Consider the following 15124-nt stretch of genomic DNA (forward strand, 5'->3'; position numbering starts at 1 on the left):
GATATTAGTTAGTTTCAGGCAGCATCCACCTCCACACGGATAACTTGAGCATCAACAAATGTCCAACTCCGGGTCACTATGGACATCAAAACGAGCGCACCTCCCGGGTCACAGCGGACTTCCGGAGCCACGAAGACAGAGCAGAGTGACAGTTGATTTGACCAAGACGAAGCTCACGAGCGGTGACGTCTCTTTCTGCGCACCGGGCGGGATATCCGCAGTAGTAAGCTAACTAATAACATGGCGAAGACTTACGATTACTTGTTTAAACTACTTTTAATCGGCGATTCAGGCGTCGGGAAGACCTGTGTGCTATTCAGATTTTCGGAGGACGCCTTCAACTCAACGTTTATCTCCACTATAGGTGGGTAAAAGTCGTATTATCGGTGTTGTCTGTGCCGAAAAGTGGCACAGGAACAGCCCATCCCGTCATGCTAATTTGCTGCTAACTTTTCTGGCTAGCATTCATCTTGTAGTGGCTAGTCAGGAAGCAGCTCACCCGGCTCGTTAGAGGGGCTTTTACAGGAACGACACTGATATTTTAACTTGTTTTTATACCTAGAAAGTCCCTCTGAGTCTGCACTTTCAGTTTGGCCACCACGCCCAAGCTGTAACAGTATTGTAATGTAGTAATGTAGTAGCTAACTGTGATCAGCTGAGCTAACAAGCTACAGAGCTGTCAGTGAGCTAGGTGGCTGTGTCATTTTTCATCTGCACTTCGCACTTTGGTAGCCAACATCACAGAAAGTATTGATGAGCTTGACAACTACTCTGTGCTCCCGAAATCAAACATAAATGTTGCTATGATTGAGATACAGTTCCGGTGTCAGATGATAGATGTGCCTTAAAGTTGGTAAATTATGTGACTTTTGTTTTCTTAAGGTATTGACTTCAAGATCAGAACAATAGAATTAGATGGAAAGAAGATCAAGCTACAGATATGGTAAGGAAGTCATGCTTTCACTTCACAGTTTGACTAATGTGGCAGAAGATTCAGAGAGGGATGACAAATACAGTCAGTTTCCTGTTTATTAGGTAACTCACTCAAGCTTATGCGGTCTAATACACAAGACAGTTATGTATACTAATGAATATAAACTTGGTCAGACAAATAACTACAAATCTGGATTACATCTGGTCATTTTCTTCTGTGGAGTTGTATGACATCCAGTGGTTCTGTTCAATCATTGATGTTATAGTCTCTATATCTCTCTTTTGTCCTCCCTTGACAACACTTCCAACTAAATGGTTTTCCTTGGCATTTATAAGGGAATACATACCCTATGAACTGTTAAATGTATTTTTTATTATTTTTTAGTTTAACCATTATTTTACCTGGAATATTCCCATTGAGATTCAGAATATCTTCTGCCAGCCAAGATCAGCATAAATAACATATTAAACAACATAAAACCTTTTAATTGCATGAAGCATCTCACTAGTCCTGTCCTTAGTTTCTTCTCAACTATTTTTTAACAAACCCAGCGCTTGGATGTGACTAGTTTGCACTATAACAACTCACAGTGAGAAAAGTTGTTAAATGCTGCTGGACTGTTAATTCCTTTGTGACGGGTTGGGCTTAGAATAGTCCAAAGGATGTGACTTTGTTCATGTTCTTATGTGCCTCATGTCAGTGCCTCTCTCACTTTGCTAACAGAGAGCAACAGTTGCTAATGTTAGTTTAGAAATGATCTCTGCTAACATTTATAACAACCAGCTTTAAGAACAACATAGAAGCCCCACAGAGCCCTTTTAAATGAAATTTAATGTGTGAAGGTCACCAAATATTTCCAATGAAAATCTGACAAAGAGGCCTGTAGAGATCACTTTGACAATGTTCTACAATGCAAGTATATAAAAAGTGTTTTCTATGTAGGGATACAGCTGGACAGGAGAGGTTCAGGACCATCACAACAGCCTACTACAGAGGAGCCATGGTAAGTTGCATCAACGGCCTTACAGCTCATGCAATAGTATAGATCAGCCCTGGGATCTGAGTGGATGAAGTGGTGGTCATCTCAGGTGTGTTTGCTGCAGCATAAATCTTTAAAACCACACCCAGCATTGTTGTTGTACACACCTGGGAATCAAGAGGTGCATTCACTGTGTCGTTGTGGTATTTCTGTTAGCCTCTCCTTTGGTTCAAGTTTAACTGGATGCCTTTATTTGCATATAATTTCGCACAACTAATTTATTCCTGTTGGTATTCATACTTTTACTTAAGGGTGTAAAATCTAGTGATCCATTGCTAACAAATATTGACATGGACACTAGAAAATCACATTTGACACTTCGTCTGTTGGAGTCTCAATGGAGAATCAGAAAAACATGACTCCCTTGTTGTTTGGCTACTTTTTTTTTTTTTTTACATCTTTCACTCTGAACTCCCCAGGGCATCATGTTAGTGTATGACATTACCAATGAGAAGTCCTTCGACAACATCAAGAACTGGATACGGAATATAGAAGAGGTAAAATATTTTCATATCAGTGAATGTGTCTGGCTGTGTGTGTTTTGGCCCTTTGCTTGGAGAAACATAATTTTCCACTCATTTTGTGTTAATTTTTTTGTGTTTTTATTCCACAAATCAGAATACACTTTGTCCTGATTAATTTCCTTTGTGTTCATGATGCCAAACTTCCTTCCACAGCATGCTTCAGCAGATGTGGAAAGGATGGTCCTCGGGAACAAATGTGATGTCAATGACAAGCGACAGGTGTCCAAAGACAGAGGAGAGAAGGTGATAAATTTGACAATAACTTCAACTTGATAAAATAACATAGGAACCTATTGATTATCCTGGGGTTGTCATGCAAAACTACCAACACTGACTTTGTCTCCTGCTGTCAGCTGGCGCTGGAGTATGGTATCAAATTCATGGAGACCAGTGCAAAGGCGAACATCAACGTGGAGAACGTGAGTTCACACTTTTTCTACAATTATTTTTTTCATTTTTGGACATCCACTTACTGACTTTATTGCAAAGAGTAGGATGAGAAGAATTGATACCACGTTCATATCTATTAATAAGTTATGACCCTGTGGCTACAGGACATTTGGCTTCACTTAGCTTAATGACTAGGTGGAACCTTGCTTTCACCTAAGAAAACAAAAAGCTGCTTCCTACACCACTAAAGCTCATTAACTGACATGTTGTATCTTGTTTGCTTAATCAAAGTTTAAAATCAAAGTGTAAATAAACCCGCTCTGTGGTTGCTGAGATAAATTAAACCCAAATCAACTTCTCCAAAATCACTGATCCAAGCATTGTAAGACATGTTCTGCTTTACTTGTTTTTGTCCACAGGCCTTCTTAACCCTCGCCAGAGACATCAAAGCAAAAATGGACAAGAAGCTGGTAAGAAGAAGAGTGCAAACGTAACTGGTTGAAACTGTTGGATATAGTGTCCATGTGTCTGTCTTCTGTCATATTAAAATGTGTTTGCTTATCTGTGTGTCTTTTCAGGAGGGCAACAACCCGCAGGGCAGCAGTCAAGGAGTAAAGATTACAGAACAGCCCAAGAAGAGCAGTTTCTTCCGCTGCACGCTTCTGTGAGGAAAAACAGGAGCTTCGGCATCCACCATCGCCTTAACTGTGTCCCCCACTGGACAGAACTGGACAGAGCACACGCTGATCTCTCTTTTATCCTCCCTCACTCGTCTTCCTCCTTCTCGCTCTGATTGTTCTGTGCTTACCTAGTTGGAAAAACAAAATGTTTTTCGCTTTATTGCTTTACCGGTCTTCCCTCGACACCTGTGAATCTAACCACTGCGGCCTCTGTTACGTGCTAAGTCTGATTTTCTTTTTTATACTTGCTCAGTAGATTGACAGTTTCGACTTGATTCCTTAGATTTTATTGACTTTTAAAGACTGCCTCTAGAAACGATCAAACGTTTACTACTCACAATAATGTCAGTAGCTGGTTTCTTTCAGTGTAGCTAGGTGAAGTCTTATTTATACCATCCCTGTCACTAAAAGCAGGCCACATTTACAGTTACTGGTTCAATGGGCGTCCTAATTTCGAATATACTATATCAGTTAAATAATGTGACCTATTTATCCATGGTGATGAGAGTATAATCCCAGTTGATTACTGTTTTGTTTTTGTTTTTTACTGACTGGGTGGCCTAGACTTTTATACATCCACAAAAGGTAAATGCAGCATGTAAATACATATCACTGATTATGATTCCACATATGAAACAGTTGTGCCAGCACATTTTACTCATATCAACATTTGGGTTTACACTTTCTCTGTACACCTTTTCTACAAGTGTCTTTTTTGTTGATTTCTTCAGCTGAAACATTCCTCTTGTAAACTCTTTGATGTGCAATGTAATGTGTATGTGAGGCCCAGGTTTTGTCTATCTCAAAGGAACACTTCACCCCAAAATCCAAAATATGTGTTTTCCGTCTGACCTGTACTGCTATTTATCCATCTACACAGTTTGGGTGCGAGTGGTTGAGTTTTGTAAATATCAGCTGTAGAGATGTCTGACATCTCTCAAATATAATGGAACTAGCTGGCACTCTTGTAGCTTGTAGTGCTCAAAGTGAAAAAGATAAAACTGAACAACATCTCTTTTTCAGAGCTCATGATCCGGTTTCTCAAGATAATCCACAGTCCTTTCCTATCACTGCACACAAGGTCCAAGCATCTACTCATGGAAGAGAAGTTAATGCTTCAGCTAAGCCGTGACATTGGCTGGCCAAGTTAGTCAGCCTCTTGTCCTTGAGTAGATACGTACTTCCTTCTCTGCTGTGATACAGAGAGAAAATAGGTCTTCCATGAAACTGCTCACAACAAGGTCTTGGGATATTTTTGAGTAGCTGTTTCATAATTTCAAATATATGTATTTATTTTTAGGTGCCTTAAACAACACAAGTTGAGTCCAGGCCATTATATTCAAGAGGAGGCAGACATCTGTGCAGCTGACATCTTCAAAACTAGGTCACTCATACCAAAGCATTCTAGATAGATAGATAAATAATGGTACAGGTAAGACAAAAAATGTGTATTTTTGACTTTTGAGCAAACTGCCCCTTTAAGTATTCACATGGCTTCAGTAGGACTGGGTTCTTGACAGAGTATGTGTGTTTTAAGGGCACACACACAGATTCATTTTTGTCGTTGCGCACCTCATCATTTTAGGTATTGCACTTTCTATGGATGAGAAAGATGAGGTTGGTGTGACGTAGACGGTTATTTGATGCGCTTCACCTTGTGCACTAGCAATACCTTAACTCTAACACCTGGAGGCGACACAGTCACACAGCAGTGAGGAAATCATTGTTTTATGCATTCACACTTCTTCCAATGTTGTCAGTTCCAAATGGGGGAACATGCACGCAACTGTTTTCTGGGCCTTGGATCGGGGCTGTGCTGTAGCAGTATTTATGGAGTGAAACAAAAACATAGCACCAAAATGACAAAGTGCCCTTAAATGTTCGTATCGATAATGCACTTTTCCTTTGTTCTTTCTGTAAAAAAGAAAAAAAAAAGAGTTCTTAACAGTTGTTGACTGTGTTTTGTTTAAAGTCTTAACTGAGCGCAAAGAATATTAATGCACAAGTTTTCCATCTGGGCTTCCTGAAACATCTGAGCACTGAAACCTCGTCTTATTGGTTACATGATGAAAATATACAGAAGGCTGCTGATTTAGAAATGCTTGTCATTCCCACACCCATCATTCCCTTTAATGGATTCTTTTTTTTTTTCCTTATTTTTTTCATTTCATTTCACTTTCTATTTCATTTGATGTTTTGGGAACCACACATGCATCTAGTTTCCCACTTACTCCCTCCCCTCTATCTCCTCTCTCCAGATACCCCGATGTCTTGTTTCATGGCCACCTGAATTATGCAGAAAACCTCAGATAGCTTTGCACATGTGACTTGATGAGCTTCATTTGAGATTAGAAATGTGCGAAGGATCCTTGTTTGTTGTTTGATTTTCTGTCACTCCAAATTCAATTGCATTTGCTCAGACATGAGAATAGGAAATTAACTGAAAGCTGATTGAGCTCACCTCTGAAGTATCACAGTGAGAGCAGATCATTTCTAGTGGTGCTGAAGAGTCATCGAATTGAATATGCAATTGCATAGATGTTAACCTGTGGATTTAAATCACTGTTTTGTTGGACTTGGTGGTTAGACAATTTTGGTTTAACTGGCGCTCACAGATTTGGTCAATTCATGAAAAAAATGCAGGTTTTTAGACTTGAGTTTGGCCTTAATTTAGTCTGAAATGAGCTCAGTTGCTCTTTTGATTGGAGTCATCTGTCATTTTCACCAACTGTAAATTTGCCAGTTCTTCATGAACACATGTTCAGTATTCCCTAGCTAAATTTGGATTTTAATTGTGATTTCATGGGGGTTAAATTAAATAATTCAGCAATTGTAAATAAGATCTACGATGATTGTACTTCATAAATCTTATTGATCTACGCCTTTTGTAGATATGTGTACTTTTGATGATTTATTAAAAATGAGATTCTTAAAGAAATGTATAGTATGTGTTTTTGTGCCTTTTTTATTTTTGAGAGTCCAGTGGTTGATTGTAGAACAGTATGTAGTTTGTGTAGTTTTTTACTTGAATTTGTGATCAACTGGAAAATCTTCAAGTGAAAGAAAAAATGTTTTTTTAACCACCTGTGATGTATAGAGGACCAAAACTGAGCAATTGAATTCATACTCACCACCAAATAAATGAATATTTTTGAAGATGGCAAAATGGAAAAAGAAAAAAAAAGAATTATGAATTATGAAAAGTTTACGCCACCTACTGTAGATATTTCTTACTGATCTGGCAGAGAGGTCATCGCTGCTGTCTCTTGTACTTTTGGTTTTGCTGTTCTACTCGGTATTCTCACATGGTTTACTTGAAGAAGGTGGTGCTGGAATTGTTCACTTCAATAGGTGGAATCTCTCTATAAAAGCAAGGAATCTCTGTCTGTCTGTGTATGTGTGTGTTCCTCAAATATCTCTGCAGATCAGGATCAGACTAATCTTAGAGTTTCCACACGGCTGCTGTGTGGTTCAAGGGTGTGCAACGTCGCATTTGTTTGGACTACAATGATACTGTTAATAAATTACTTCATAAAGGCTTTACCAATTCTGCAGCATTGTCAACCATAGTCAGGTGTGCACCGGAGCCAATCACAGCAGAGCTCACTTCGACAACATACCTTAAGAAAGAGCGGATTTATACCTGCAGCGGTGCGAGCTGGACCGGGATTTTGCCGGCGGTTCGATTCGTTCTGTGCATCTAAGCTGACTGTTGTGGAATAATGAGACTAAACGAGTCTGGACCGAGTCTGTTTGGGTCTGAGGAGATCCGGATACGCGAGGACAACAAAGTGGAACCGGAATCTGTGGATATTTGTGTGTAGCTAGCTGCTAGCCCACCCCCACACGGCCCACCTCCTGAGTCGACGGACGCACCGGCAGGTCCAAAACCGGACTTAGGGTAAATAATGTCCGCCACGCTTTTTCGCGAACATTGCCGTCACGTTTGCTTTGTGTCTGGTGCAGGAAGAAGCGGTACAAACCGGCTTTTGTCATGAAAGTGTCCAAGCAGCAAGTTTGGTTGCTGATGAACAGGAGAAGTTGTGTGAGGGATGCCGGCGGTGATACAGACAGCAACTGAGATGGCAAGTTTTGAGAGTTGAGAGATTTGTAACATATAGCGTGTTTGGAGTGTATCGTTAGAGTGTTATGTGGTGTTTAGTGTGTTTAGTTTGTAGTGTAGTCGTTATTTTGTGTTGTGAGTCAAAACAAGGAAGAGACTGCTGAATGTGGAACAGGCAGGAAAGAGCAGAGGAGCCCTGGGCCTGAGGCATTGCCTCCATTTAAATGTAAATAGTTACATATAACTTTGTAAATTTCAAACACTGATGCACAAATTTAGCAAACAACAATTTATATTTGCATTATATCTAATACAATTGGTTTGTTGAACATGTCTGTAGTTTTCACAGTAAAAAATTATAGTATGTCAAAATGAAAAAAAAATAATAATAATTGTACAGTCATGCGTGAGGTTGTGCTGAAAATAATGACACCAAACAAGGCAAGGTAAATAGTTTTTAAGGTGAAATATAATAAAATTTAAGGTAGTCAAAAATAGCCAATTATATCCCTGACATCCCACCTTCAAACACAACCTCATTTAGCCATCCATGAAAAAAACTACATAACCTCCCACTTTTCTATAGGAATACATGCTTCCTATGGGCAATACACTAGTTTGAACAAATGTTGATTTTTGGAGTAGAGAAGAGTTTCCACCTGATTGGAAAAGTTGGAGTGTGTGTGTGTGTGTGTGTGTGTGTGTGTGTGTGTGTGTGTGTGTGTGTGTGTGTGTGTGTGTGTGTGTATGTAGGTGGCTTGTGTGAAAATGGGGAAGGGCCCCACAGAAACATTTAGAACAGCATCTCTTGTGTTTCGCCCACCATCAGGGAAGTTTATTTCAGTGTTTCTTTAATTACACAATCATCGTGTGGGAGGCAAACTTCCCAGATTGTTTCTTTCCTTTCCCTCTGGCATCACTGTGCCCTTTCGATTGATTCAGTGCAATAAAAAGTTCATATGTCTCCGACAACAATAATGCCAAAGACCAAGAAGTTTATTGTCAAGATAGTTCCTGTCTGCGAGGTTCCTCACTGACTGGAACAGCAGATGGAAGTCAGAGAAACATTTGCACATGCACACATTTGCCCATTTAATTAAACCATTTCTTTAAAAACCTACACATTACTTATGTGGCAGCAACATACATTAAATGTGAAAAGAGAAATGTTTCTTACTGATGACGATCGATTGCAGGATTATTGATTTGATACCCCTTAAACACTGAACCAAGTTGTCCGGCAAGGTAGAAAAACCTCACCTGACTGCGATGGCAGTTGTGAATGTTTGCATCTGTGTGTGTTAGCAGAGCCTCAGTGAAAGAACCCCCCTCAAAAACTGCAAAATAAACTTCACAAGATGGTTGTTGCAGGGCTGTGAGATCCAAGTAGTTGTAGAGATGTCCATGGTATTGTATGCACTCCTTATAGATGTAAATCCCAGGGGGTACTGGGGGTGACATAACCTTGCCCTAAAAATGCATTAAATGGATTGTTACAGGTAAAAATAACTAAAGCAAACAAGTAATAAGTCACATACTGTGTATAAAAGAAGTTATGAACACTTATGTGAAATCCACAGTAATTAAGGTATGCAGGAAGCTTGTTCCACAGGTGGGGAGCATATAATCTAAAATCTGCGTCCCCTGGCTCGGTCTTGATCCTGGGAACACCCTGGGAAGTTGACCCGAGGGGTCCAGATGCTCCGTAACGTAAATGTAACCCGGAAATAAGTTCCAAGAATCAGCAGGCAAATCTTGAGTCAGTGCGGTAAAGAGTCCAGTGATGCTTACTGCAGCACAGAGATAGCCTCACACATGTCTCATTAAATGAGTTCAATATAGATGTGGTGGCTAAAATAACCCTGATTGTTTGGTCGTGGATCTTGAGGAGGGCCAGAAGGCTTCAAGCTTCATTAGATTCAAAAACTCCTGCAGTGCGTTCAACAAATATTTTGTCACATATTTCCTCCTTAGAGTTCTTTGTAAATGTGCCTGTGGCTGTTAAACAGCTACTGACAACAGCGTGAGTTTTGTCTCCTCCCCCATGGGTGTAGGCAGGTTAGCTATCTCTGCTGTGTCATTTCATTACGGAGCTGAACAAGGTGAGTAACCTTACCTGTGAGCTATGCTAAAGTTAGTCTATCTCCCAGAGGCACTATGAGTGTGTCAGTGTTGCTTTTAATCATTTGAGTAATTAAACTAGAAATTAAATGTATTGCCACATGCCATGTAAATAGTGATAATAGTATGATATCCTGTCTAGGCCACATTTGTATTGTAGACTGTCTATAATTGATTTATTATAAGGTTCCTCTTTAACCTTTGCACTGAGGAATTGTTCTCGACACACCAGGGCATTAACTTTACCTGACAATCATGCGGTGAAGAAAATGTGTGGTTAAAAGAGGCACAATGAACATGAAAACGGACAAAGTTTTGTTCTGAGGTATTAAGTCACCGGCATTTCAATGTATAATCTTCTAGTTATCCACAAATTTGTTTATTGACGGCACATATATCTGTCTGTACAAGCATCTGTTATATCAATTCAGTGAGCCGTGAATGACATACCTGCATGTCCTTCTGCTCAGTGAGTTTCCCAGCGGACACAACAGAGGATTAAATGAGCTGTTTCCCAGGGTGATGGAGTGGAGCCAGTCGTTACATGGACAGCGCGCTTCATTTGTCTGGTTCACTGAGTCCCAGCTCCAGTCTGTGATCAGGAATGGCGTGGTACCAGAATGGTTTCATGGCATCATCTCCAGGAAGTAAGTTCAAAAGGTCTATCACTGTCTGTCATCTGCAGCAGAGGTGGCAGACGGGGAGGAATGTGGAGAGCCATGTTTTGTAAATTTGTTCGCAGTGAAGATGTCAGCGTTGTGTCCCAGCATGCAATGATTGTTTTAACTGCTCCGGAAGAGTCATTTATGTTTGGATGCATGTTCTTGACTCTGCTTTATGTATAATATTAATGACAGGTTAAAAAAAGTTATGTGAAAATGTAAAGCTGTATTTATACAGATACTTGTTACAGCAAAATGGCTCCCAATAGCAAACTGAAGACATGAAATACAGTCAGAATACTAATGAGTAAAACATACAGGAAAAAAAGCCTAAACAGAGTCTCAACAAGGGGAAATTGATTGATCTGAATGAAAATGTCACATTTTCAGGAAGTAATATACACTTTTCAGGAAGTTGTTGGCAACCAGGTAAACAATAGGATCACATTCTTTCCTCAATATGTTCTTATTTAAGTGATAGCATGACGTCCAAACACTACATCTGTGCCGAGACATCATCCTCTTCCTCTACTTTTAGCCGCCGTGTGACTCGAGCCAAGTGAAGTCCTAAGTCAGATCGCCATGTCCGCTCTTATTAACCAATTTAGGGCAATGAATTGAATTGGTGTCATGGTTACTGACATTTAGTGAAGTAGATGTTATCAAACAAAATACAAATCATTTCATCAAAGCTTATCAATCAAAGATATTCCCTCCTCATCAACTTTAGAAAGTGAAATACTCACTGCCAGAACTGAAAAAAGAACTAAAGAATGAAAATGTAACATAGTGCAAGTCGAGGCTCAAGTCATTTATTGCTTGTCAAGTCATCAAAACAGTGACTCAAAGTATTATACTCTTCTTATTATTATGTTCTCTTTTACACCTTTTAATGATTTTTATCCAATTATTATTTATTGTGATGCCTTCTCATCTTTTTTGTTTCATTCTGTTTGTATGTATGTATGTATGTTTTTATTGTAAAGTTTACTTTTAATCTCTTATCTACACAGTAAACATTGATTATACGTGTTTGCCAGTGATACACAATAATGACCACAAACATGTCTGTGAAGTAGCCTCTTGACCTGGTGGACTTTGCTGTGATACTTTCAGATTTCTTTGAATGTATGCTTCCTCCACACCCAGTGACACAACTTACAATGCATGACACTTTATGTGGACTGTTAAGGTGTGTGTGACTCAGTTTACTTTTCTAAAAAGGGCTGCAACACACGGTATTTATCACGCTTGATGTGAGGATTTTGTAATTTGATGAAAGCTGAGCTGTTTCCTGTAAATCTTGGCAACAAATTCCCACGCTCACTCTCACTGCCAGCTGGTTGGAGCTCCACTTCACACAAGTAAAGCTGAAATTACCAGATCATTAACAGGTTAAAGTGTATATGTGAAAGCCTTTTTTTTTTTTTTTTGTCTGTGTTAATACTGTGTACTGTATGTTAATTATTTGTGCAGGACGTCAGAGGATCTGCTGATGTCCAAACCTCCTGGCTACTTCCTCATCAGGGTCAGTGAGAGCCGGATTGGCTACACCCTCTCATACCGGTGAGTGTTTTCAGGATTAAAAAAGAGCTTAATTCACAGTTTACACACTCAGTTCAAAGTCCATCCCTGTTCATACTTCTTGATATGTTCTCATATGTTCTCAGCGCTGGCGACCGCTGCAGACATTTCATGATTGATGCATTAGAGGACGGCCAGTACAATATAGTAGGGGAGAACAGGCGCCACCGGTTCCTGCAGGACCTGGTGGACTTTCATCGAAGGACTCCGATCGCGCCTTACACTGAGGTGCTGACCGTCGCTTGTGGACAGGTGAAGAAATGTTTTTTTATTGTCTTACCTGCATGCAAACTAACTCTTCAGGTTCACACGTTGTGCTTTTAGGCATGTACGGTGCATGCAGTCAGAACGGAAGTCGAGTCACCGCTACAATCCAAAACCACAATATTTGCTTACTTGTTTGCTGCTTGTGCACCATGCAAACAGAGAACAGTCACAAATTGTTCCTGTGTTCCTCTCACTTTGTCTGATCCCACGCAAAGACCTCGAATGATAAGACCGACTATGCGGAACTACTGTTTCCCCAAAGACATCTGAACCCTAAAGCAAGTCTGCCACCAGACCAAGTCCTGCTTCCCAGCGTGAGTCAGCCAGTGTCGCCAGAAGACATCCCACCTGCCCTTCCTTATCGACCGAACAACCTGAGGCACTCTGCGGTCCTGACCCCAAACAGACTCTACCCTAGTTTGGAAGAAGGATATCCACATGTCACCTCATCTTTGTCAGCCACGGTAATGTTGATCTTGGTAGACTGCTTTAGATATTTTCAGGTGCTAAAACTGTTAACTGATTGTTGTTGATTCTGTTAATGATGTTACTCTCAAGACATTACAGCAGTTTTTATTGGAAGAAGATGCTTGTGATAGGCTCCTATATGAACACACACTTTTCTGCCAGATTATGACCAGTGTGTTTTTAATTGTTTCACTTGGGAGATTTCTGTCTTTCTGTTATAATTTTTTTTTTCAAATGTTCTGAAGTTGACAAATCCTAACAAATCAAACTGTAGCCATTTTTAAACAAGACTTGTTTTGCTTCTTACCTTCAGTGCATTGAATATATACTTTTACAAGTATATATACATATATAGTATATATACAAGTAAAAGGTCTTGACATTTAAAACAGAAGCTCCTCTCTCCCACAGAAAACACTGCTCCTGAAATACCTCGTCAGTAGTCCCACCTTTAATTCTGTGACTTCATCACCATGTCACATGTGCTTAATTTATGCCTAGCAGGTATTTGCCACATAAGAAATGGTTTAGCACTCCAGTTCTGTTGTTGTAAGCGATGCTTCATCAGGCGTGTGTGAGCTGACCAATCAGAGGAGACTGGGTGTTCAAGGGGGGGGGCCTTAAAGAGACAGGAGCTAAAACAGAGTGTTTCAAACAGAGAGGGAATAAAGTTCCGCAGCAACTGGACAGTATGAAAAAATGGATGATGATTTTTAGTATTAACGTGTGTAAACGTATTCTCATAGTCACCCCCCAAAAAAGTGATAACAGTTGTGGGGGCTGTCAATCAAATCTGATGAAATTTGCTAAACTGAAACATGTTTTCCCCTGAGTGTTGCTTGTTTCGTCATTATAGAGATAAACATAAAATGTGTAGTTCAAGTTACATTTTTCAGCAATTCTTCACATTTATATGGTCCTTTTATTCTTTAACAAATTTCTGTGATGTTTCTTCATGTTTATCATCTCCAGCCCGTACTGATGAACAGAACCAAATATAAAGCCGACCAGCCTCCATCTGACCAGCCTCCTGAAGTCCCTGCTCGGCCTGCCGGTCCTCCACTGAAACAGAACCAGGCTTGTATCGGATCAGTCTCTGCACCTGAAAGTCCCACCACACTCACAGCCACTGAACACCCACCTGGCGCCAACACACAGTCTGTAAAGAACCAGGAATCAAAGCTGTCAGTCGTCACCAACCTGAAGAACCTCAAGAAGAAATTCCATAAAAAGAGATGCATGTCGCAGGAGCGTATGTACACGGAGATCGATTTGAAGGCGACTGGCAGGAGTGGAAACACTGAGAGTGAATACCAGGAGATCACAGACGAGGTAATCTCCAGTGGTTCAGCATTTTCCAGCCCTTTCACCGATGTGAGTCTGAGTGATGAAGAGTTACCTCAGGAGTACCTTCCGCCTCCACCTTTTGCTCCAGGCTTCTGATATACAACTGCTCCCTTAGTACATACAGATGGATCAATCGGTTGCTTGAGGAATGACTGGAAAAAAATAAAGTTAATGGTTGTTAAGATGGTGGACAGTGTGCATCTGAACCAGAGTAGGTGGAGATGCAGGACAATAGCAGCATCCAAAGGAAACAGAACGATAGTCCACGCGTTGTAAATGAAACCTTACAAGCTTAATAATAGTCAGTTTCAGTCCTAAACTGGTCAACTGGTAAATCTAAAGATAACTAGACATGCAAACAGGCATTAAACAGGCCCAAAACTTTTTTCTTTAATATACTGGTTAGTGTGCAAACTACTGTATGTCTCCCTTTCCTTTTATATAAGGGATTGAAAGCTGCAGATGCTTGAATTGTTTTGTTTAGAACTCAGCTGCCTATAAAATTGTACCAAACTGCTGTCCTCGTGTGACTGTAATTATTGCCAGTGATGAGGACATGCTTTATGCTCTATGTATTTTATTGTGTCTGTTCAACAGGCACAATAAAAGTCTTCTCTGGCTCAGCTTTTAAATGTTGTTTAAAATATGTTTTATACAGTATGCTGCTCTGGTTAAGTTTAAAGTGTGAAAAGGCAGTTGGAGGAAGGTTTGTGTAGCATATGTAAATCATGGTTAATTTTAGCTGCTGTGAATACAGGAGACATATTGTTCTGTAACGTCAGATGCTGATCTCTATCAGCGATATGGCAGGGGAAGCAGGCAGGATGAAGATACCAGTCAAACTCGTTTCACTGGTAAAACATACAGGTGAGTAAAATCCACCTCTCTATAGTTTCTGGACACAGAAGTAGCTATTTCCCCAAAACATCATTTCATTTGTACTTTGTACTCAATGTTTAACACTTATGTCTACGACTATGATATCTCTTTACAAAGCGTCTGATTTTGTCAGACGACTGAGCTAATAAATCACATTTGGAAAAGG

The 15124-nt window shown here is 40.1% G+C and overlaps 2 protein-coding genes across 2 annotated transcripts; both read left to right on the plus strand.

The window, feature by feature from the left end:
• The first annotated feature begins 139 nt into the window (after positions 1-139).
• On the plus strand, positions 140-6512 carry LOC119029253 (ras-related protein Rab-8A). Its single transcript, XM_037115964.1, has 8 exons — positions 140-364; positions 883-943; positions 1877-1937; positions 2393-2470; positions 2651-2740; positions 2851-2916; positions 3307-3357; positions 3466-6512. The coding sequence occupies exons 1-8, from the start codon at positions 241-243 to the stop codon at positions 3553-3555; spliced, it is 621 nt and encodes a 206-aa protein (XP_036971859.1). The 5' UTR covers positions 140-240; the 3' UTR covers positions 3556-6512.
• A 909-nt stretch (positions 6513-7421) lies between these two features.
• On the plus strand, positions 7422-15124 carry hsh2d (hematopoietic SH2 domain containing). Its single transcript, XM_037116055.1, has 6 exons — positions 7422-7468; positions 10222-10398; positions 11890-11979; positions 12084-12249; positions 12480-12728; positions 13705-15124. The coding sequence occupies exons 2-6, from the start codon at positions 10274-10276 to the stop codon at positions 14173-14175; spliced, it is 1101 nt and encodes a 366-aa protein (XP_036971950.1). The 5' UTR covers positions 7422-7468; positions 10222-10273; the 3' UTR covers positions 14176-15124.

Source organism: Acanthopagrus latus, chromosome 11 (assembly GCF_904848185.1).
Source record: "Acanthopagrus latus isolate v.2019 chromosome 11, fAcaLat1.1, whole genome shotgun sequence".
Classification (NCBI taxonomy): domain Eukaryota; kingdom Metazoa; phylum Chordata; class Actinopteri; order Spariformes; family Sparidae; genus Acanthopagrus; species Acanthopagrus latus.

Coding starts and splice junctions, on each gene's coding strand:
- hsh2d (XM_037116055.1), top strand. CDS start 10,274: ATGGAGTGGAGCCAGTCGTTACATGGACAGCGCGCTTCATTTGTCTGG. Junction 11,980..12,083: donor GGCTACACCCTCTCATACCG/GTGAGTGTTTTC, acceptor ATATGTTCTCAG/CGCTGGCGACCGCTGCAGAC. Junction 12,729..13,704: donor CCTCATCTTTGTCAGCCACG/GTAATGTTGATC, acceptor TATCATCTCCAG/CCCGTACTGATGAACAGAAC.
- LOC119029253 (XM_037115964.1), top strand. CDS start 241: ATGGCGAAGACTTACGATTACTTGTTTAAACTACTTTTAATCGGCGAT. Junction 365..882: donor AACGTTTATCTCCACTATAG/GTGGGTAAAAGT, acceptor TGTTTTCTTAAG/GTATTGACTTCAAGATCAGA. Junction 1,938..2,392: donor CCTACTACAGAGGAGCCATG/GTAAGTTGCATC, acceptor TGAACTCCCCAG/GGCATCATGTTAGTGTATGA.